Genomic DNA, 24,871 nt, shown 5'->3' with positions numbered 1-24,871 from the left:
ACAATTTCATTATTTTGAGTTCAATACAATAAAGTTGCATGCAGTAATGGGGGACTTCAGTGTTACACTTTGGTTTTCAAACATGCCCCCGTTTGATGCAGAAAGAGTAAGATTTGTGGGCCACCAGGATACTTACTTGGCTAGTCACAAAGACTGTGGGCTGCTAGAACCATTCTCCAGCTTATTAGATTCGCAAACCAGTAAAGCTTTTTTTTTGGATCTTGACATTTCTTGTAGAACTACATGGTGCAATTTTACTACCCATGGAAAGAAACAGGCGATTTGGCAGAAAAGGCCTTTCTAAAGTCTACAGATTTGCACAAATTAACATTGCTTCCACCTATCTTGCACAAGTGATTGTGTGATCTGAACTGATTTCAATCAAAATCAAAAGGGTCAGATTTTATGCTCCTGGTGCAACACTTTGCACAACAGGAGTGCACATTGGAAAATCAGTCACAGAGGTCATTAAAGAATATCATGGGGCACACCGACTTTAGTGTCCAAGTTCCCAATATGCACAACCCATCACACAAATTTCTATGCTGGGAGTTCTAATTCATAACATTTACCCCAAAATCTCCCTCACCAACACAATTCTCCATAAACATAGCTTACACACTATCAGTGCGCATTATGGTTTTTCTGAAGATCTGAGCAGATCAAATTTATGCTTGGTAGCCCAATAACAGAATGAGGTTCTGGTGGTGCAGCCTAAAGCTTAGTACACAATGAACGAATATGCAGTTCAGTAATTCAATTGTAGACACAAAAATAAAACAATGCACTAAACAGAAGCCAATTAATACATTAGCTTTGGAAATTTAAATTAGATACTAAAAAATGTTTGAAGAGCTCAGCAGCTTTTAAATACTGACTGCAATGAAATAACTACAATTTTTTTTTGGGTCAGCATTTAGGCTCAGTTATTTTTCTTCTAAGGCAAGTCTTTGAATTCTCAAATTCAGATATATTTGAGGCACAGGTGGTGCAATAATTCTAGTTTCATTTTGTATTTGACCTTCAGCACAGCTATCTGAAAGCTAACAGCCTCTTGCTGCTGGGCAAGCAATAAATGTCAACTGGATGCAGTTGAGAAGCCTTTGTGGGAAACAACTATTGGCAGTACTTCCCCCTTATGAGGTACAAGTATTCTAATTAGCATATCCACTGGCAGAATAGTTTGACATTTCCAAAGTCCATTAAGTGTCTATTTGTACTATTGGCTCATTATACTTTTGTAATAAATTGATGCTGAAAGAGACACCTTAAATAGCTTTATAAATGTCAAGTTACCTGTTCTGGCTAAAATGCATCATTGGTATTTGGTTTATTTTGTAGCTAAAATGGCTTCAAACAGTGACAATTTTAAGAGGTGGGCAAGAAATAATAGCTTGTCCTCTTATAATTGTGAGATGAAATCATTGGTTTTGTAAGCATATTTGATTTAGGCCTTCTCAAGCCTACGGTTTATTTGGTCTACAAAAGTCATTCATATATCTACAAATAATAAATGGTAACGAGTAATTTTATTTTCAAAGTGTACCTCAGGAGATAAGAAAGCAATTTATTTTAGGTAGGTATGGATTCTTAAATATTCTGATACTGTCCATGGTGAATTTGTATTTAGGTTCTTCAAAAAATTATTTCAGATATGCAATGCATTTTTAAACTGAAATACCATGCTAGATATTCCAGGTTTCAAATGCTATTCTTTTGGTTTATAATTTTATCACCTGCAAAAATAGATTTTTTTTTATTCGTTCACGGGATGTGGGCGTCGCTGGCAAGGCCGGCATTTATTGCCCATCCCTAATTGCCCTCGAGAAGGTGGTGGTGAGCCGCCTTCTTGAACCGCTGCAGTCCGTGTGGTGACGGTTCTCCCACAGTGCTGTTAGGAAGGGAGTTCCAGGATTTTGACCCAGCGACAATGAAGGAATGGCGATATATTTCCAAGTCGGGATGGTGTGTGACTTGGAGGGGAACGTGCAGGTGGTGTTGTTCCCATGCGCCTGCTGCCCTTGTCCTTCTAGGTGGTAGAGGTCGCGGGTTTGGGAGGTGCTGTCGAAGAAGCCTTGGCGAGTTGCTGCAGTGCATCCTGTGGATGGTGCACACTGCAGCCACAGTGCGCCGGTGGTGAAGGGAGTGAATGTTTAGGGTGGTGGATGGGGTGCCAATCAAGCGGGCTGCTTTATCTTGGATGGTGTCGCGCTTCTTGAGTGTTGTTGGAGCTGCACTCATCCAGGCAAGTGGAGAGTATTCCATCACACTCCTGACTTGTGCCTTGTAGATGGTGGAAAGGCTTTGGGGAGTCAGGAGGTGAGTCACTCGCCGCAGAACACCCAGCCTCTGACCTGCTCTCGTAGCCACAGTATTTATATGGCTGGTCCAGTTAAGTTTCTGGTCAATGGTGACCTCCAGGATGTTGATGGTGGGGGATTCGGCGATGGTAATGCCGTTGAATGTCAAGGGGAGGTGGTTCGACTCTCTCTTGTTCGAGATGCTCATTGCCTGGCACTTATCTGGCGCGAATGTTACTTGCCACTTATCAGCCCAAGCCTGGATGTTGTCCAGGTCTTGCTGCATGCAGGCTCGGACTGCTTCATTATCTGAGGGGTTGCGAATGGAACTGAACACTGTGCAGTCATCAGCGAACATCCCCATTTCTGACCTTATGATGGAGGGAAGGTCATTGATGAAGCAGCTGAAGATGGTTGGGCCTAGGACACTGCCCTGAGGAACTCCTGCAGCAATGCCCTGGGGCTGAGATGATTGGCCTCCAACAACCACTACCATCTTCCTTTGTGCTAGGTATGACTCCAGCCATTGGAGAGTTTTCCCCCTGATTCCCATGGACTTCAATTTTACTAGGGCTCCTTGGTGCCACACTCGGTCAAATGCTGACTTGATGTCAAGGGCAGTCACTCTCACCTCACCTCTGGAATTCAGCTCTTTTGTCCATGTTTGGACCAAGGCTGTAATGAGGTCTGGAGCCGAGTGGTCCTGGCGGAACCCAAACTGAGTATCGGTGAGCAGGTTATTGGTGAGTAAGTGCCGCTTGATAGCACTATCGACGACACCTTCCATCACTTTGCTGATGATTGAGAGTAGACTGATGGGGCGGTAATTGGCCGGATTGGATTTGTCCTGCTTTTTGTGGACAGGACATACCTGGGCAATTTTCCACATTGTCGGGTAGATGCCAGTGTTGTAGCTGTACTGGAACAGCTTGGCTCGAGGCGCAGCTAGTTCTGGAGCACAAGTCTTCAGCACTACAGCTGGGATGTTGTCGGGGCCCATGGCCTTTGCTGTATCCAGTGCACTCAGCCGTTTCTTGATATCACGTGGAGTGAATCGAATTGGCCGAAGACTGGCTTCCGTGATGGTGGGGATATCGGGAGGAGGCTGAGATGGATTATCCACTCGGCACTTCTGGCTGAAGATGGTTGCAAACGCTTCAGCCTTGTCTTTTGCACTCACGTGCTGGACTCCGCCATCATTGAGAATGGGGATGTTTGCAGAGCCTCCTCCTCCCGTTAGTTGTTTAATTGTCCACCACCATTCACGACTGGATGTGGCAGGACTGCAGAGCTTTGATCTGATCCGTTGGTTGTGGAATCGCTTAGCTCTGTCTATAGCATGTTGCTTCTGCTGTTTAGCATGCGTGTAGTCCTGAGTTGTAGCTTCACCAGGTTGGCACCTCATTTTTAGGTACGCCTGGTGCTGCTCCTGGCATGCTCTTTCACACTCCTCATTGAACCAGGGTTGATCCCCTGGCTTGTTGGTAATGGTAGAGTGAGGAATATGCCAGGCCATGAGGTTACAGATTGTGCTGGAATACAATTCTGCTGCTGCTGATGGCCCACAGCGCCTCATGGATGCTCAGTTTTGAGCTGCTAAATCTGTTCTGAATCTATCCCATTTAGCACGGTGGTAGTGCCACACAACACGTTGGATGGTGTCCTCAGTGCGAAGACGGGATTTCATCTCCACGAGGACTGTGCGGTGGTCACTCCTACCAATACTGTCATGGACAGATGCAACTGCGACAGGTAGATTGGCGAGGACGAGGTCAAGTAAGTTTTTCCCTCGTGTTGGTTCGCTCACCACCTGCCGCAGGCCCAGTCTAGCAGCTATGTCCTTCAGGACTCGGCCAGCTCGGTCAGTAGTGGTGCTACCGAGCCACTCTTGGTGATGGACATTGAAGTCCCCCACCCAGAGTACATTTTGCGCCCTTGCTACCCTCAGTGCTTCCTCCAAGTGGTGTTCAACATGGAGGAGGACTGATTCATCAGCTGAGGGAGGACAGTAGGTGGTAATCAGCAGGAGGTTTCCTTGCCCATGTTTGACCTGATGCCATGAGATTTCATGGGGTCCAGAGTCAATGTTGAGGACTCCCAGGGCCACTCCCTCCTGACTGTATATCACTGTACCGCCACCTCTGGTGGGTCTGTCCTGCCGGTGGGACAGGACATACCCAGGGATGGTGATGGAAGAGTCTGGGACGTTGGCTGAAAGATATGATACTGTGAGTATGGCTATGTCAGGCTGTTGCTTGACTCGTCTGTGGGACAGCTCTCCCAATTTTGGCACAAGTCCCCAGATGTTAGTAAGGAGGACCTTGCAGGGTCGACTGGGCTTGGTGTTTTGCCGTTGTCGTGTCCGGTGCCTAGTGGTCCGATGCCGGGTGGTCCGTTCGGTTTTATTCTTATTATGACTCATTGGTGATGTAATCTAGATTTCTGATTATTTGCCTGTTAACTATTTCCAAACAAGCTTAAGTTGCTAATTGCCACAAATTCAGGATGCAACAATTTATGAAAAAAGTCCCCAAGGGTTCATGGAATCATAGAAAGTTACGGCACAGAAGGAGCCAATCGGCCCATCGTGTCTGTGTCGGCCGAAAAAGAGCTATCTAGTTTAATCCCACTTTCCAGCACTTGGTCCGTAGCCCTGTAGGTTATGGCACTTCAGGTGCACATCCAAGTACTTTTTAAATGAGTTGAGGGTTTCTGCCTTTACCACCCTTTCAGGCAATGAGTTCCAGACCCCCACAACCCTCTGGGTGAAAAAATTTCTCCTCAGTTCCCCTCTAATCCTTCTACCAAACACTTTGAACCTATGCACCCTGGTCACTGGCCCCTCTGCCAAGGGAAATAGGTCCTTCCTATCCACTCTATCCAGGCCCCCCATAATTTTATACACCTCAATTAAATCTCCTTAGCTCCATAGAAAACAACCAGAGCCTATCCAATCTTTTCTCATAACTAAAATTCTCCAGCCCTGGCAACATCCTCGTAAATCTCCTGTGTACCCTCTCTAGTGCAATCATATCTTTCCTGTAATGTGACCAGAACTGTACACAGTATTCAAGCTGTAGCCTAACCAAGTTTTATATAGTTCTAGCATAACCCCTCTGCTTTTATATTCTGTGCCTCGGCTAATAAAGGAAAGCATCCTAATTGCCTTTTTACCCACCTTATCTACCTGTCCTGCTACCTTCATGGATCTGTGGACATACACTCCAAGGTTCCTTTGTTCCTCCACATCTCAGTATCCTCCCATTTGTTGTGTACTCCCTTGCCTTGTTTGCCCTCCCCAAATGCATTAACTCGCACTTCTCTGGATTGAATTCCATTTGCCACTTTTCTGACCAGTCCATTGATACCTTCCTGCAGTCTACAGCTTTCCTCCTCACTATCAACCACACGGCTAATTTTTGTATCGTCTGCAAACTTCTTGATCAAGCCCCCCACATTCAAGTCCAAATCATTAATATATACCACAAAAAGCAAGGGACCTAGTACAGAGCCTTGCAGAACCTCACTGGAAGCAGTGTTCCAGTCGCAAAAACATCCATCAACCACTACCCTTTGCTTCCTGCCACTGAGCCAATTTTGGATCCAGCTAGCCACTTTCCCTTGGATCTCGTGGGCTTTTACTTTTTTGACCAGTCTGCCATGTGGAATCTTGTCAAAAGTCTTGCTAAAATCCACGTACACTACATCAAACGTGTTACCCTCATCATCACCTCCTCAAAAAATTGATCAAGTTAGTCAGATACGATCTTCCTTTAACAAATCCATTTTGGATAAAGGTACAATATATGAAGCGGTCACTAGTCATGGTCAGTAAGTCAATGAGTTATGTGTGTGTGTGTGTGTGTGTGTGTGTGTGTGTGTGTGTGTGAGTGAGAGAGAGAATATAGGAATGAGTGATTAACACTTTAAAAATTGTTAAAGTTTCAAATTTGAGTACACAGGTGAAGGAACATACATACCCTAGCAATCATGGCCACCGATTTGCGGTTTAATGGGAAAATGAACAGAATTTGATCCCTAAAACACTGAAAGATCCCACAATAACATTTAATAAGAAAATGATTTGACTGTTACTGAAGTCAGTAGCTCAGGTCTAACTACATGGCATAAGAAACAGATATATGAAACGATGTTGGGCTTACTGAGCAATTCCACAAGAAATGCACTGGTAATATATTATAAACAGTATGTTGAGTGCATACATCCCGTCACATTGTTACACTTGAGCTTCATTCATTCAAATGTTATATTTATAAAAACATTAATAAATCATAATTTATTAATTTGCAGCTCACTAATCAAGATCAGTATGAAAATAATCACTTCGGAACTATCAAGCATTTAAACAAGAACAAAATCAATAATCACCTAGTCTGCAAAGTCTACCAAGAGAGCACAGAAGCACAGCCAATCAATTCATTCAAAATTTTTTTTTGGAAAATAAAATTCATCCAGCAGTCTCTCCTTTCAGCCTTCTGACAAAGGCCAAAAATTAATTTTAGTATAATAAAACTTTTTTTTTTTAAGTAATTACACATTTCACATGATTACACTTACCTATAGAATTCTCATATCTTGGAACATCCTCATTAATGTTTTATTTGGAAGCCACAGTTTTTCATGAAAGCATGGGATTGATATTCCTCTCAGAACTATCACTTTCCCCAGGTTAAAACAGTATTTACTATTTGTTTTTCCCAATGTGTGCTAAATTAATGAATGGGAAACTGGGCAGGCTGTGCTTTGGGTGTGCCATTCCTCTTGCCCGATTAAGCTCTATGTGCTCCACCCATACAATGGTTTCACCCAAGTGCTAAAGAGGAAAATCTATCTCTTAACCTACAGCCTGAAAATAATGAGCAATGTAATCAAAATAACCCAAACCTGTTTATTGGCTATTTGGACTTAGCAGCCTTAAAGGGACACCATAGCAGAATAATGGATTGTATTTACATGGTATAATACTCCTGTTCTTATAAAACAGTGCATCATTCAACTTACTATAAGTATTGCCACAGAAAATCGCCCACTTACCTACAGGAAAGAAAAGCCTTGCATCTAACATGTATCCATAATACCTTAGACATCACAAAGCTTCAGAATATTAAGACACTTAATACTGAAAAGAAGTTAATTTCTTTTGTTAGGGAAGTAAGCAGATTGATCCGGAGCCGGAAATTGACAAGCACCTGTCAATCTGCAAACTTCCCTCGCTACGCACAAACAACCCCTAATTAATCCAAGGCCAGTTAGCATCTAAACATCATAACTGTGCCCCAGACTCTGAGGAATACAATGGGAGATCAGCCTGTATTCTGTGATAAGACTAGAGAGCAAATTAAATTGGTAGTGACAAACACACAAAAGGATGTTAAATACATTACTTACATTTTGTCCTGAAGATTTCTGTGCATTGACAGAATTTGAGCGATCTGAACTGGCTATTTCCTGAGAGCTATTCACCTGAACCACCTGCAATTTACAAAAAAGGTTCATTAGAGCTTGAGCCAACAGAAAAGAAAATGAACAGTGGCATAAAGTCATTGGATGCCCAGTAAAAGATCATCTAGTGTGTATAGTTGCTTTGTGGCTAGAGTAACTGATCACATCAATTCAATTGCATTAGCAACAATCTGCTTCCCATTGTTAACTTACCCAGAGTTTTAAAAAACGCTGGAAGGGCAAAACAGAAGACGGCAAGTTTTTTTTTAAAAATTGGATGTTTAAAAAATTTCCAGGCATGGTCACCAGCCTTCCCAATTTGTAAGTACACTGCCATCTGCCACTGAAATTCATTCAGGTCATCATCTCCAGACTAGATTACTCCAGTGTACCCTTGGCTAGCAATCTATCCTCCACCACCCATAAATATCAGCTCATCTAAAACCCTGCTGCATGTATCCTATCGCACACCAAGTCTCGCTCCTGTCCTCACTGACCTACATTGGGTCCCCAATGCATCAGATTTTAAATTCTCACTAAAAAAAAATTCCCTCCAAGGTCTTACCCCTCCCCATCCCTACAATTCCCCGCATACCAATCTTTCTGTTCATCCGACTCCAGCCTCTTACACATCATCCCTCCCTTCACCCCCATCATTGGCAGCTGTGCTTTCAGCCACCTAGGCCCCATTCTCTGGCATTCCCTCCCTAAACCCCTACATCTCTTCCACTCCCTCTCCACCTTTTTAAACCTCTTCTCTTTGACCAAGCTTTTGGTCACACCTCCTAATCTCTCCTTTGGTTCAGCATCAGTTTTTTTCATGCCGCTGAAGCGCCTCGGAACATTTTTCTATACCAAAAAGGTGCTATATAAATGCATGTTCTTGTTGTCCATTAGCATTTTACATCTATTTGAATATTTCTGACTAGTACTAATAACTGGCATGGTTGAGAAATGTTAAAAAGGAAAACACTTTAAATTTAGACAATTCAATTCTAGAATTCTGAAGTTTCTATTTTTTGAAGTATTAAGAAAAATACACCAACGTGGTGAGGAAACACTGCTAGCCCTTGATTATTTCTGGTGTATGAACAGCACCCACAGGAATTCAACTTTTTTTTTTACATAGGGCATTTAAGATAGAACTTTGTGTTAACTGCCTGGCTAAAAAATTACCTTAAAAGTGAGTCAGTTCTGTGAGGAATTAAATCAGAAAATAATGAGAAAGAAGTGATTCTTCCTTTCTTTGACTCATGAAATTAAACAAAACAAAAATAATTCCAATCTGTCCAAAGGCATCAATCTACACTGCTGGTTCAAGTGCTGGTCAAATCCTGAGTTGGTGGAATAGCCTCCGGTCTTAAAGATGCACACCTGCTATCATGTTAGCACTCAGGCTCAATTTAAATTTTTCATTTGAGCCAGTGGCTTTCTAGTCCACACTACTTCTAATCACATATTCTCCTTCAAAAGATCTTTGCAAGTTGGATATACCTAACTGCAGCATTTCAAAATACTGCACAACTTCAAAAAGGAAACTACACTCTTGTTATACAAGCTGCCATGAAGTGACTGAATGGTTGATGATCAAGGTGTGTCGTTGGGAGCATGTACAGTAGGCGTTAACTCGCATCTAAATCGGGGCAATATGACCTGAATGAATTTGGTGCTACCATCTGTTGCAAAGAGTGGAAGGGATTCCAATTCTTATCCTGACGTTTACAAATTTAGTACAAAATAATTACAGTACTACTGATAGATGCAATTTCTTTGCTCAACCACATGAAATTCATGTCAAATTGCTCCAAGAACCATTAGTATCCAAGTTCTCTAGTTGTTTGTGGGTTATTTATGCCCCATATTTGGTCTGCAGACATTGTTTAAAGTCATTTTCTACCTGGAAGGAATTCTGTGACACTGCAGAAAAACAGCTGGGGTTATTTTGCATTACTGCAATTTTACATTTATATGCTATTTTCAAAAACCAAACTACAATGATTTCTATAAATCAGGTAAGAGTGTAATGGCTCAACAAAATACAAACACACATTATGAAAATAAATGGATTTGGCAAGTCCTCCAACATATCATTGAAAAGCTCCCCATCACAGCCCTGCCAATTCTGGAGAGGTCTCCCATCACCAATTCCCCAATAAGCAGCCGGAACAAAAAATGAGAACAGTTTCATATAATGTGGGTGCCCTAGTACTGAGGGCAGTAATCCAATCTTGTGGATATTTCATTTGACAAACAAACCCCGCAGTCTTTGTTCATGGAGCTTGATTTGTTAATCACTGACCGTGATCCAGTCATTATATACAACAATGTAATACAGAATAAAGAAAGTTTTATGATTCAAATTATTTTCCTCCATCTTTACTTATTTGTAATTTTTTGTAATATATACATTCTTGCATTCAAAAGGCACACAGTTCTAATAGGCCACAATGTGAATGATCGTAACAGTCATTATTCTGAATTCAAAATGGTTACACTTACCACGGTGCCATTTACACTCTCGATTTTAGAAGCATTACCGGCAATTAGTAAATTGCCCTCCAGTAAGGTAACTCTCTGGCTGAGATTACTAACTGCTAAATCTATGTGATGCAGCCTTTGGTCATTGTGTGTATGGTAAAATATGAGGGTGGCATTCACCTCATCTACGCCATCATGCAGGTCAGAGATGTCCTGAAACCGAAAAAAATAAGAAACGTGATCAAAGACTTAGTTGTTGAACTATATACTGATGAAAACTATTGCTTTACCATGTTTCAATCATGCTAAAGTCTACATTTTGTCACTTGGCCACACCTGTTTGAAACTGACACTTTGAGAGGTTTGCCTTGAGAACTTATTTGCTTCAAGAGAATGGGAGAGAACTTCTGGTACTGCACTCATATTTGCCAGAGGTGAAAATACAGATGACTGGCTTAACGATGAATCTTTTTCAGGCTGTTCCTCAGTCTTTCTACTCTGTAAATAATTTGTAAGCAATGTAAGGAAAGTGAGAAACTTAAAACAATCATTCCAAAATACTATGATTTATTTTATTATACTGTCCAGTTTCTATTGATCAGTCTATCCAGGTTTGCTATTAAGGGAGGCCTCTTCAAAGCATGAAACCCCTCGTTAAGCCTCAGTAATGCAGTATTCAATATGCCCAATTTTTGGTCCACATTGTCCATTTATTATTTCACAATTTTTTTAAAATAAAAAAAGAACTTCAAAACATTATAAAAGTGCCACCTACAGGCCAAGATTTGTTTCATGTGAATAAATGACAGTGGACCTGAAGCTCTAATTCTAAATTTAAAAAAATTAGAGCAAATTCAGCCTAACCTAAGCACAAATGCAGAGTACTCTGCCACACACAAGTGCATAATTTGAGGTGAAAGGCTCAAGAGATTAGCCAACATTAGACTTAAATAACTCATTTTCACATTGGTAATGAACGGCAAAAAGTGCATTCAATGCTGGAACTTCTGGTACTATACTTCTATTTGCAACATTGACTTGAAGACATCATCTTTTTCAAGTTGTTCATCGGCCTTTCTACTCTGTAAATAATTGGTAAGTGTTGAAATCATCACTTATCATTTAGATAAACAATTTTACCCTAATCTGTACAATAGATTCCTGTCATTAGCCCAACACACAAATTACTGTACTTGCAAAATTGAAAAAAGTTGAAGATTGAAACAGAAGCAAGCACTGTATAGCAGAAAATTGCCATGTGTGCCACTCAGCATACACACATTGTAAGAATAGCCTTTATTGTAACTTCTGGAATCTGCAAGGGTTTTATTCCAAATACATTTCTTCCTACCTACCCAGCTGCAGAAAATCATTTATATACAAAACTATGTCATAACATTTTTTTAAAGTTGTTTCATTTAAGAAACTATCACTACTTCTTTGAAAATTTACACTATTTAACAAATTTCAATGCTTGGCTTATACACATTTCTAAATCAAAATTACATTCAGTGGCTATATATCTGGCTCCTAAAATTGTAGGCAAACCAAATTACTCAGGCTCTAGTTAGCCTCCTATCTGACTGAAGTCCCTGCTCATGTTTTCTTTCCCTTAATCAGGTTTCTCCTTTGTGTTAGTATGTTTTTTTTTTGCTGCTTCCATCTTTAACTTTTCAGATCATTTCATACTTCAATCTTTTCTCACTTCACCTGACTCTTTTACTTGCATTTTCCTACACCTCAAATTTCTTTAGCCAGAAAAAACTACGGCTGGAGAGGTGTAGAGGGAATATATGACATGATGAAGAGATAAGAGCCAAAGACCCTGAAATTGTTAGTGACAGTGGGCACAAGAGTCATGGATATAGATGGGCAGAGACTGAACAAGTGGGGGAAATGAAGAATCCAGTAAGAGCAGGCTAGTTTGAAGGGAGAGGAGCAAGCTGAAAAGTCCCATTTGTGAATCTTGGGAATGGGAAAAAAGTAAAAATGGACTGTTCAGGAGGTGGAGAACTGCAAAAGTGGAGGCAGTCAGTGGAGGCAGGGGGGGTGGAGGAGGAGGAGGAGTGGTGAGGGGGAAAAAGAGAGGAATGGGGAAGAGGGAGGAGATCTCCAGAGATTAGATTGTTGATAGGGAAATTATGGTTTGGTAATGGTTCAGTGGAAATCAGGAAAACAGGTCAAATAGTTGGCACTCAGTTTCAGCAAGGTAGAGGTCCTTCCACCACAGAACAGCTTCAACTTTGTCATCAGGTTTGATGATGTTGAGATTGAGAGAATGGAAACGCATGCGAGAAGGGTACAACTTTAAATCATGGGTGACTTTAATTTACATATAGATTGGTCAAACCAAATTAGCAATAATACTGTGGGGGAGGAATTCCTAGAGTGTGTACATGATGGATTTCTAAACCAATACGTTGAGGAACCAACCAGAGAACAGCCGATCCTAGACTGGATATTGTGCAATGAGAAAGGATTAATTAACAATCTTGTTGTGCGGGGTCCCTTAGGGAAGAGTGACCATAACATGATGGAATTCCTCATTTAAGATGGAGAGTGAAGTAGATGAATCCAAAACTAGGGTCCTGAATCTAAATAAAGGAAATTACAAAAGTATGAGGTGCAAGTTGGCTATGATAGATTGGGGAACTTTACTAAAAGGGACGACGGTGGAAAGGCAATGGCTAATATTTAAAGAACGTGTGCAGGAATTATAACAATTATTCATTCCTGTCTGGCGCAAAAATAAAACAGGAAAGGTGGCTCAACCGTGATTTACAAAAGAAATTAGGGATAGTATTAGATCCAAAGAGAAGACATATAAAATTTCCTGAAAAAGTGGCAAGCCTGAGGATTGGGAGCAGTTTAGAATTCAAAAGAGAACAAAGAGATTGATTAAGAGGAGAAAAAGAGAGTATGAGAGTAAACTAGCAGGGAACATAAAAACTTGACTGTAAAAGCTTCTATAAATATGTCAAGAGAAAAAGATTAGTGAAGACAAATGTAGGTCCTTTACAGTCAGAAATAGGAGAAATTATAATGGGGAACAAAGAAATGGCAGAACAATTAAACACATACTTTGGTTCTGTCTTCGCAAAGGAGGACACAAATAACCTCCCAGAAATGTTAAGGAACCAAGGGTCTAGTGAGAGGGAGGAACTGAAGGAAATCAGTATTAGTAAAAAAAAGTGCCAGAGAAATTAATGGGGCTAAAGGTTGACAAATCCCCAGGGCCTGATAATTTACATCCCAGAGTACTAAAGGAAGTGGCCCTGGAAATAGTGGATGCATTGGTAATCATCTTCCAAAATTCTATAGACTATGGAACAGTTCCTACAGATTGGAGGGTGGCAAATGTAATCCCACTATTTAAAAAAGGGAGAAAAAACAGGGAATTACAGACCAGTTAGCCTAACATCAGTAGTGGGGAAAATGCTAGAGTCTATTATAAAAGATGTGATAACAGAACACTTGGAAGGCATTAGCGGGACTGGACAAAGTCAGCATGGGTTTATGAAAGGGAAATCATGCTTAACAAATCTACTGGAGTTTTTTTTTGAGGATGTAACTAGTAGAATAGATAGGAAAGCACCAGTAGATGTGGTGTATTTGGATTTTCAGAAGGCTTTTGATAAGGTCCCAGAGGTTAGTGTGCAAAATTAAAGCACATGGTATTGGGGGGTGGGAAATATACTTGCATGGATTGAGAATTGATTGACAGACAGGAAACAGAGAGTAGGAATAAATGGGTCTTTTTCCAGGTGGCAGGCAGTGACCAGTGGGGTCCCACAGGGATCAGTGCTTGGGCCCCAGCTATTCACAATATATATCAATGATTTGGATGAGGGAGCAGAATGTAACATTTCCAAGTTTGCAGATGACACAAAGCTGGGGTGGAATGTGAGCTGTGAGGAGGATGCAAGGAGGTTTCAATGTGATTTAGACAAGTTGGGTGAGTGGGCAAGAACATGGCAGATGCAGTATAAAGTGGATAAATCTGAGGTTATCCACTTTGGTTGTAAAAACAGAAAGGCAGATTATTATCTGAATGGTGATAGATTGGGAAAAGGGGAGGTGCAACGAGATCTGGGTGTCCTTGTACACCAGTCGCTGAAAGCGAGCATTCAGGTGCAGCAAGCAGTTAGGAAGGCGAATGCTGTGTTGGCCTTCATTGCAAGAGGATTTGAGTACAGGAACAGGGATGTCTTACTTTAGTTGTACAGGGCCTTGGTGAGACCACATCTGGAGTACTGTGTGCAGTTTTGGTCTCTTTATCTGAGGAAGGATGTCCTTGCCATGGAGGGAGTGCAACAAAGGTTTACCAGACTGATTCCTGGGATGGCAGGACTGACTTATGAGGAGAGATTGGGTCGACTAGGCCTATATCCACTAGAGTTTAGAAGAATGAGAGGTGATCTCATCGAAACATAAAATTCTAACAGGACTAGACAGACTAGATGCAGGGAGGATGTTCCCGATGGCTAGGGAATCCAGAACCAGGGGTCACAGTCTCAGGATACGGGGTATGCCATTTAGAAGCGAGATGAGGAGAAATTTCTTCACTCAGAAGGTGGTGAACCTGTGGAATTCTCTACCATAGAAGGCAGTGGAGGCCAAGTCATTAGATGCATTCAAGGAGGAGATAGGTATATTTCTTAATGCTAAAGGGATCAAGGGATATGGGGAAAAAGCTGGAACAGGGTACTGAGTTAGACAATCAGCCATGATCATTTTGAATAGTAGAGCAGGCCCAAATGGCCTACTCTTGCTTCTATTTTCTACGTTTCTATGAAAGCTATAAGTTCAGAAGGAGATAGATTAGACTGAGGGGAGTAGAAAAACTCAGGCAGCTGATATCACAGTGGCAATGAAAAGATCGATAGAAGAATGCAATGGGCCAACGGGACTAGCACCTGTTCTCATTCTCCCCCCCCCCCCCCCCCCCCTTTCATTTTGTTCAGTCCTATCAAGAGGGCTTGCTTGTTTTCCAGATATAAATAAGGGTCTATCCCATTTAAAAAAGGAATTTAGATTTTTACTAAATACATACACCAAATGGAAAATTTGAGCTCAAAACTTTGGTATTATTTTCCTTAGTCTCTTAGACACATACGTATGATACAAGAAAAAAAATCTTTTTTTTGCTAGTCTGAATTCTAAAATAATGCATTTCATTATAAAAACACAAGTATTTCAGTGATTTTTTTCCTCCTTCTCCAATTTTTCCCATTATTTTCTTCTCATCCCTCCTCTCAAGGTAGAAAATCAGGTTTGGGGCCGGGTCCACAGGTGGCAGCAATTCTACAGTAATTCATCCAAGGGGTCAATCACTATTATGAGCCTAAAATGCATATTGACACGTTATGTGTCTTTAATATCACAACCCCCAAACCCCCAATCCTATATCTGGACAAAACATTTCCAAAGGGTTGCTGGATGAGGATTAGGAACCCTGGCTTGTTTTCTCTTTCCCCAACCTAGGAATATTAGGACAAACTGTAACACACTTCTCCCTGGCTTGGCTTAGATTGACTAGCTCTGACTAATTCATACTGGTCAGAGATTGAACCTGGTAATTTCCTTTCCTGTATGGCCTAAGACTACACTATGTGCTACACCTACCTACCGAGATATTATGAAAGCTGGGATCCCTAAACAATCTTGTCATCAAGATTGAAGCCCATGGAATAAAAGGGGCAGTAGCAGCATAGTTACAGAATTGGCTAATCCAGAATCCAGCAACCCTTTGGAAATGTTTTGTGCAGATATAGGATTGGGAGTTGTACAGAATTGGCTAAGTAACAGGAAAGAGTAGTGGTGAACAGTTATTTTTCGGACTGGAGGGAGGTGTACAGTGGTGTTCCCCAGGGTCGGTACTAGGACCACTGCTTTTCTTGATATATATTAAATAACTTTGACTTGGGTGTACAAGGCACAATTTCAAAATTTGCAGATGACATAAAACTTGGAAGGGTAGTGAACAGTGAGGAGGATAGTGATGGACCTCAAGAGGATATAAATAGGCTGGAAGCATCAGCGGACATGCTGATGAAATTTAATGCAGAAAAATGCGAGGTGATACATTTCGGTAGGAAGAATGAGGAGAGGCAATACAAAACTAAAGGGCACAATTCTAAAAGGGGTACAGGAACAGAGATAACTGGGGGCATACGTACACAAATCGTTGAAGGTGGCAGGGCAGGTTGAGAAAGCAGTTAAAAAAGCTTACGGGAGCCTGAGCATTATAATCAGAGGCATAGAGTACAAAAGCAAGGAAGTCATGATGAACCTTTCTAGAACACTGGTTCGGCCACAGCTGGAGTACTGTGTCCAATTCTGGGCACCGCACTTTAGGAAAGATGTGAAGGCCTTAGAGAAGGTGCAGAAGAGATTTACTAGAATGAGTCAAAGGATGAGGGATTTCAGTTACATGGATAGACTGGATGAGTCGATCTGGTTGTTCTCTTTGGAACAGAGAAGGTTGAAAGGAGATTTCATAGAGGTATTTAAAATCATGAAGGGTCCAGACAGTAGATAGAGAGAAACTGTTCACATTGACAGAACCAGGGGACATAGATTTAAGATGATTGGCAAAAGAACCAAAAGGTGACATGAGGAAAAAAAATCTTTTTTTTAAAAAAGAGACAGCCAGTGATTTGGATCTGGAATGCACTGCCAGATTGAGTGGTGGAGGCAGATTCAATCATGGCCTTTGCAGGACTACGGGGATAGGGCAGGAGAGTGGGACTAGCTGGATTGCTGTTGCATAGAGTCGGCAGGGACTCGATGGGCCGAATGGCCTCCTTCCGTGCTGTAATCTTTTTATGAACTTTTGTCAAGTTAATCTTTCTGAATTAACAAAACATTATAGCTAACAAGCTTGTTATTCACAGGAATAAATGAGACAATATTTCTGTAGTTAGTCTTGTTGAGTATCCTATTTGCGTTAGCATGCAACATCAGTAGAAATTATATTCAATTAACAAGTGAAGTTATTTACTGGGAGAAAAATGATACTTTGTTAAACCTCAATACTTATTTTTTTAAATGCTTTCAAATATTATTTTAACAGAAATACTAATTATAAACCTCATTCCAATGGTGCTATAGAACTATGTTACAATAGTTCTAACAACCCTTATTAATACTCAAGTCTCAACCAGATTATGGATGTAAAATTGTTAGTATATGAAAAATTGTTAGTACATGAAAAATTAGGTAAGCATGCATTTTGCCAGAAAACTGAAGAGCCATTATTACGAAAGAATACATTCTCCCAGTATAAAACAATCTGGCCCTCATTCCTTTTAATTGCAACAGTCCTCACCTCATTTTGTTGAAGTGTCTCCACTATTTTCTTTTGATCCTCGAAGGCAGTCTGTATAGTATCAACATCATGTTGAACACTGGTAAGTGTGCTCCCGATTGTGGCAACACTCTGCAAAAATCAATGCAGTCAATTCTTTTAGTTTATCTTTTTACACACATTTCTGTTCTGCAATTTATTAGCACATTTTTTATTTTACAAAAATCAAGAGCATTTGCCCCCAGAAGTTGATAGAGCATTAATGCACTCAGGTCAATTTAATTTTATATTCATTCTCTGCATATGGGCATCACAGGCAAGCATTTATTGTCCATCCCTAGATGTCCTTGAGATGGTGGTGGTAGGTGGTCTTCTTGAACCACTGCATTCCATGTGGTGAATGTGCTCCCACAGCTACTCCCACAATGTCATTAAGTAGGGAATTCTAGGATTTTGATCCAGCGAAGATGAAGGAGCGGTGATATATGTTCAAGTCAGGGTGGTGTGTGACTTGGAAGGGAACTTGGAGGTGATGGTGTTCCCATGCATCTGCTGCCCTTGTCCTTCTAGGTGGTAAAGGTAGCAGGTTTGGAAGGTGCTGCTGAAGTATTCTTGGCGAGCTGTTGCAGTACATCCTGTAGATAATGCACACTGCCGGTGATGGAGGCGGTGGATGTTTAGGCTCGTGGATGAGGTGCCAATCAAGCGGACGGCTTTGTCCTGGATGGCTTTGAACTTCTTCAGTGTTGCTGCATCTGCACCCATCCAGGAAACTGGAGAGTATTCCATCATAGTCCTTTGTAAACAATTTTACAACACCAAGTTATAGTCCAGCAATTTTATTTTAAATTCACAAGCTTTCGGAGGCTTCCTCCTTCCTCAGGTACATTTACCTGAGGAAGGAGGAAGCCTCCGAAAGCTTGTGAATTTAAAATAAAATTGCTGGACTATAACTTGGTGTTGTAAAATTGTTTACAATTGTCAACCCCAGTCCATCACCGGCATCTCCACATCATCATAGTCCTGACAGGTGCCTTGTCGGTGGTGGAAAGGCTTTGTAGTCAGGAAGTGAGCCACTCACAATTTGATACCAAGGTGTCAGCCTGGACTCAGTGGTGGCATTCTTGTCTCAAGAATCAGGAGGTCATGGTATCAAGCCCCATTCCAGACGTAAAAGATTCCACGGCACTATTTGAACAGGGGAGCTCGCCCGATAATCTGGCCAACATTTATCCCTCCGCCAACATTAAAAAAATTATCTGGCCAGTCGTCTTACTGCTGTTTGTGGGATCTTGCTATGCGCAAAAATTGGCTGCCTGGTTTCACTGCATTGCAACAGTGATTAAATTTCAAGAGTACCTCATTGGCTGTTAAGTGCTTAGGGATGTCCTGAGGTTGTGAATGGTGCTATATAAATGCAAGTTTTCTTTTTACCATTTAAATTTATACCATTAATTTACTTGCACATCCTTTAAATGGACAATTGCAAAGTGCACAAAGGGCTGGATGGTAGACCTGTAAAACCATTTTAAAAATGGATAATTTACTTGCCGATGTGCTCAAAGATAAAAATCAGTTTGCTGATTAGTCACTCATCGCTTCAGAACAATACATAGGATAGTAATTGTTTGAACAAAAAAGCCTTTTACTTACTTGAAATTTCTAAGTCTCACTAAACTTGAAACTTCAGTGGATAGTCCAAACACAAAATTAATTTTCCTGTTCCTGAGCATGCAAAAGTGCTAGCATTACAGAGCAACTTCTTAACCACCAAGTTGGCAGCAGCACCACATATTTACATCTGGTCCTTTTACAATGTCTGTATGGTCTAGCTATGCAGTTCTATAATCTTAAATAGTAGCGGATTATAAATATTGTCCCAGCACAGATTTTTTGCAACCCAATAAATGATACAATTCATTGAACTTTTGTCATTAAAAAGGAATTTCAGTTGCAGATTTCATTATTCAGTATGAGAATTAAATTACTGACTTTCAATACTTTGTTTTTTGAACAAGGTGTATTGACGACATTATAATTTAGAATAGATCGACTCTTAGCAAGGGAAATCACAGGAAAAGGCATGTGTGCACGCAAATGTGCGGGTGAGGAATAAAGATGGGGGTGGGGTGTCATTCATGGGATGTGGGCGTCACAGGCAAGGCCAGCATTTATTGCCCATCCCAAATTGCCCTAGAGAAGGTGGCAGTGGGCCGCCTTCTTGAACCACTGCAGTCCATGTGGTGAAGGTTCTTTCAGTGCTGTTAGGTAGGGAGTACTAGGATTTTGACCCAGTGACAATGAAGGAACGGCGATATATTTCCAAGTCGGGATGGTGTGAGACTTGGAAACAACACCACTTGCACGTTCCCCTCCATGTGCCTGCTGCCCTTGTCCTTCCAGGTGGTAGAGGTCGTGAGTGTGGGAGGTGCTGTCGAAGAAGCCTTGATGAGTTGCTGCAGTGCATCCTGTGAATGGTACACACTGCAGCCAAGGTGCGCCGGTGGTAAAGGGAGTGAATTTTTAGGGTGGTAGATGGGATGCCAATCAAGCGGGCTGCTTTGTCCTGGATGGCGTCGAGCTTCTTGAGTGTTGTTGGAGCTACACTCATCCAGGCAAGTGGAGAGTATTCCATCACACTCCTGACTTGTGCCTTGTAGATGGTGGAAAGGCTTTGGGGAATCAGGAGGTGAGTCACTCGCCGCAGAATACCCAGCCCCTGATTGCTCTTGTAGCCACTATATTTATGTGGCTGGTTCAGTTAAGTTTCTGGTCAACGGTGTCCCCCAGAATGTTGATGGTGGGGGATTTGGCGATGGTAATGCCATTGACTATCAAGGGGAGGTGGTTAGATTCTCTTGTTGGAGATGGTCAACACCTGGCACTTGTCTGGCACAAATGTTATTTGCCACTTAGCTTGGATGTTGTCCAGGTCTTGCTGCGTGCGGACACAGACTGCTTCATTATCTGAGGGGTTGCGAATGGAACTGATCACTGTGCAATCATCAGCGAACATCCCCATTTCTGACCTTATGATGGAGGGATGGTCATTGATGAAGCAGCTGAAGATGGTGAGGCTTAGGACACTGTCCTGCAGCAATGTCCTGGGGCTGAGTTGATTGGCCTCCAACAACCACTACCATCTTCCTTTGTGCTAGGTATAATTCTAGCCATTGGAGAGTTTTCCCCAATTCCCATTGACTTCAATTTTAATAGGGCTCCTTGGTGCCACACTCGGTCAAATGCTGCCTTGATGTCAAGGGCAGTCACTCTCACCTCACCTCTGGAATTCAGCTCTATTGTCCATGTTTGCACCAAGGCTGTAATGAGGTCTGGAGCAGAGCGGTCCTGGCGGAACCCAAACTGAGCATCGGCAAGCGGGTTATTGGTGAGTAAGTGCCGCTTGATAGCACTGTCGACGACACTTTCCATCACTTTGCTGATGATTGAGTGTGGACTGATGGGGCAGTGACTGGCCGGATTGGATTTGTCCTGTTTTTTGTGGACAGGACATATCTGGGCAATTTTCCACAGTCGGGTAGATGCCAGTGTTGCAGCTGTACTGGAACAGCTTGGCTAGAGGCGTGGCTAGTTCTGGAGCACAAGTCTTCAGCACTACAGCCGGGATGTTGTCGGAGCCCATTGCTTTTGCTGTATCCAATGCACTCAGCCGTTTCTTGATATCACGTGGAGTGAATCGAATTGGCTGAAGACTGGCTTCTGTGATGGTGGGGATATCGGGAGGAGGCTGAGATGTATCACCCACTAGACACATCCGGCTGAAGATAGTTGCAAATGCTTCAGCCTTGTCTTTTGCACTTGTGCTGGACTCTGTCATCATTGAGGATGGGGATGTTCACGGTGCCTCCTCCTCCTGTTAGTGTTCAATTGTCCACCGCCATTCACGACTGAATTTTTAAAAAAATTGTTCATGGGATGTGGGCGTCGCTGGCAAGGCCAGCATTTATCGCACATCCCTAATTGTCCTTGAGAAGGTGGTGGTGAGCCGCCTTCTTGGACCGCTGCAGTCCGTGAGGTGAATGTTCTCCCACAGTGCTGTTAGGTAGGGAGTTCTAGGATTTTGACTCAGCGACGATGAAGGAACGGCGATATATTTCCAAGTGGGGATGGTGAGAGATTTGGAGGGGAACGTGCAGGTGGTGTTGTTCCCATGTGCCTGCTGCTCTTGTCCTTCTAGGTGTTAGAGGTCGCGGGTTTGGGAGGTGCTGTCAAAGCCGCCTTACCGAGTTGCTGCCGTGCATCCTGTGGATGGTACACACTGCAGCCACGGTGCGCCGGTGGTGAAGAGAGTGAATGTTTAGGGTGGTGGATGGGGTGCCAATCAAGCGGGCTGCTTTGTCCTGGATGGTGTCGAGCTGCTTGAGTGTTGTTGAAGCTGCATTCAACCAGGCAAGTGGAGAGTATTCCATCATACTCCTGACTTGTGCCTTGTAGATGGTGGAAAGGCTTTGGGGAGTCAGGAGGTGAGTCACTCGCCACAGGATACCCAGCCTCTGACCTGCTCTTGTAGCCACAGTATTTATGTGGCTGGTCCAGTTAAGTTTCTGGTCAATGGTGACCCCCAGGATGTTGATGGCGGGGGATTCGGTGATGGTAATGCCAGTGAATGTCAAGGGGAGGTTGTTAGACACTCTCTCGTTGGAGATGGCCATTGCCTGATATTTGTCTGGCGCGAATGTTACTTGCCAGTTATCAGCCCAAGCCTGGATGTTGTCCAGGTCTTGCTGCATGTGGGCACGGACTGCTTCATTATCTGAGGGATTGCGAATGGAACTGAACACACTGCAATCAGCAAACATCCCCATTTCTGACTTTATGATGGAGAGATGGACTACAGAGCTTTGATCTGATCTGTTGGTTGTGGAATCGCTTAGCTCTGTCTATAGCATGTTGCTTCTGCAGTTTAGCTTGCATGTAGTCCTGTGTTGTAGCTTCACCAGGTTGGCACCTCATTTTTAGGTACGCTTGGTGCTGCTCCTGGCATGCTCTTCTACACTCCTCATCTCAATGATCCCCTGGCTTGTTGGTAATGATAGGGGAATATGCCAGGCTGTGAGTTTACAGATTGTGCTAGAATACAATTCTGCTGCTGCTAATGGCCCTCATGAATGCCCAGTTTTGAGCTGCTGGACCTGTTCTGAATCTATCCCATTTAGCATGGTGGTAGTGCCACACAACACGTTGGATGATGTCCTCAGTGTGAAGACAGGACTGTGTCTCTACAAGGCTGTGTGGTGGTCACTTCTACCAATACTGTCATGGACAGATGCACCTGCGACAGGTAGATTGGTGAGGATGAGGTCAAGTAGGTTTCTCCCCTCGTGTTGGTTCGCTCACCACCTGCCGCACGCCCAGTCTGGCAGCAATGTTCTTCAGGACTTGGCCAGCGGTGGTGCTACCGAGCGACTCTTGGTGATGGACATTGAAGTCACGCACCCAGAGTACATTCTGTGCCCTTGCTACCCTCAGTGCTTCCTCCAAGTGGTGCTCAACATGGAGGAGGACTGATTCATCAGCTAAGGGAGGGCGGTAGGTGGGAATCAGCAGAAGGTTTCCTTGCCCATACTTGACTTGATGCCATGAGACTTCAATGGTCCGGAGTCAATGTTGAGGATGCCCAGGGTCACTCCCTCCTGACTGTATACCTGTGGTGGGTCTGTCTGTCAGTGGGACAGGACATACCCAGGGATGGTGATGGAAGAGTCTGGGACATTGGCTGAATCGTATGATTCTGAGAGTATGGCTATGTCAGGCTGTTGCTTTAGACTGTGGGACAGCTCTCCCAATTTTGGCACAAGTCCCCAGATGTTAGTGAGGAAGACTTTGCAGGGTCGACTGGGCTTAGTTTGCCTTTGTCGTGTCCAGTGCCTAGTGGTCCGATGCCAAGTGGCCCGTCCCGTTTTATTCTTATTGTGACTTTCTGTAGCGAGACTGTACAACTCAGTGGCTTGCTAGGCCATTTCAGAGGGCATTTAAGAATCAACCACATTGCTGTTTACAGTATAAAAGCACCCTCACTAGATTTCATGGGAAGCATTTGCAGTTTTAGTATGCCCAACCACGAGCATCCTTTCTTGTCCGAATGCTGATCTTCAAGCCTCTGAGCAAACAAAATTCCATAATGAAGTACTACTGTGTAATATGTTATGCTCATAAGTTTAGCATCATTAAGCGCATGCCTGCTAGTCATTGCACTATATGTAAAACTTAAGGTAATATCTTTTTAAAAGGATTTTTTGGGGAATCTTGTGCTCAAAATAAGATGTTAGTGCTAGAGAATCAAACACTTTCCTTTTCAATTCCTAGTTCATTTAACCATCACATAACTAAAAATAACTGCTATCTTCATTTGCCAAGAAAATGCATCAAGCACTCCTAGATCAGATATAACATGGTTAGATGCAGAGTAAGCTTCCTCAATTCCACCTCAAAATAGTGCCAGCACTAAACTCAAGAGCAACCCCTATTGCAACAGATAGACAATTTTCTATTTCCCACACCAGCCATGCAGTAGCCTTTGAGTGAGATTGCAAGCTTTGTGTCAACTTAAGACAGTTTTAACTTTAGGTTAAATTCATTCAATAATTTGAGGCCAAGGATGAATTAATGTCCCTGTAAAAAAAAATGGCAGGTTAGCATGGCAGCAGTAGAACCTTAGTTTTCCTGGACAGACAAAAATTTCACTAACTTCAGAGCTCAGTAAAGCAAAAGCTTTTCAGGCTATGCATCACTTTCCATCATAGGAAGTGCATTGTTCCTCAAGAGTGCCTGACCAGTTCCAACTAAGCAAAGGATTGCAATCAGTAATTCTTGCATGCATAAACTTCACCTAATACACATAGCTATCTTAATTTGGAAAGAAAATGCAAATATTCTCAAGCATGTGGCAGATAAACAAATGAGGAATTGAACACTAGATCAGAAAATGAGGTAAATATGGAGGACCAGCTTTTTTCTTTTTAGTATCTGCTGAAAAAATACCACCAATTTTTGGTATGGGTGGGGCAAATATTACTACTCCTTGGAATGGACCAATTTTAACTCTGCATGAATATTACAGGACCTACAATGAGAGAAGCAAAAAGTAGTATGCAGACCACACATTTGGTATGTGCCATTTAGTTCTTAGAAATCAATTAGCAAATGTCATGTTGCAGACTGATTTTTTAAACCTATAAATTGGGTTTTTACAACTTGCTACAATTAAACATGAGTTTAGTGTAAAGACATCACACTTGACTACCAGTGCCCTCCTTGCAGCTCACCTCCCAATATCACCCTGCACAAGTTCCAAATCACC

At 42.4% G+C, this 24,871-nt stretch overlaps 1 protein-coding gene across 3 annotated transcripts in view; it reads right to left on the bottom strand.

Annotated features, from left to right (window-relative positions):
* efcab14 (EF-hand calcium binding domain 14) overlaps window positions 1–24,871 on the bottom strand; it is a 93,014-nt gene that overhangs the window by 45,999 nt on the left and 22,144 nt on the right. For 2 of the 3 annotated variants that reach the window (XM_067990324.1, XM_067990325.1), the window contains exons 5-7: window positions 17,572–17,682; window positions 10,263–10,454; window positions 7,710–7,793 (exon numbers count right to left, since the gene is read on the bottom strand). In XM_067990324.1, the coding sequence (XP_067846425.1) occupies window positions 7,710–7,793; window positions 10,263–10,454; window positions 17,572–17,682 (387 nt within the window). The remainder of the gene's footprint in view (window positions 1–7,709; window positions 7,794–10,262; window positions 10,455–17,571; window positions 17,683–24,871) is intronic. The other variant, XM_067990327.1, reaches the window with a different exon arrangement.

Source organism: Heptranchias perlo, chromosome 9 (genome assembly GCF_035084215.1).
Source record: "Heptranchias perlo isolate sHepPer1 chromosome 9, sHepPer1.hap1, whole genome shotgun sequence".
Taxonomy (NCBI): Eukaryota; Metazoa; Chordata; class Chondrichthyes; order Hexanchiformes; family Hexanchidae; genus Heptranchias; species Heptranchias perlo.
This window is presented reverse-complemented; position numbering and strand designations above follow the sequence as displayed.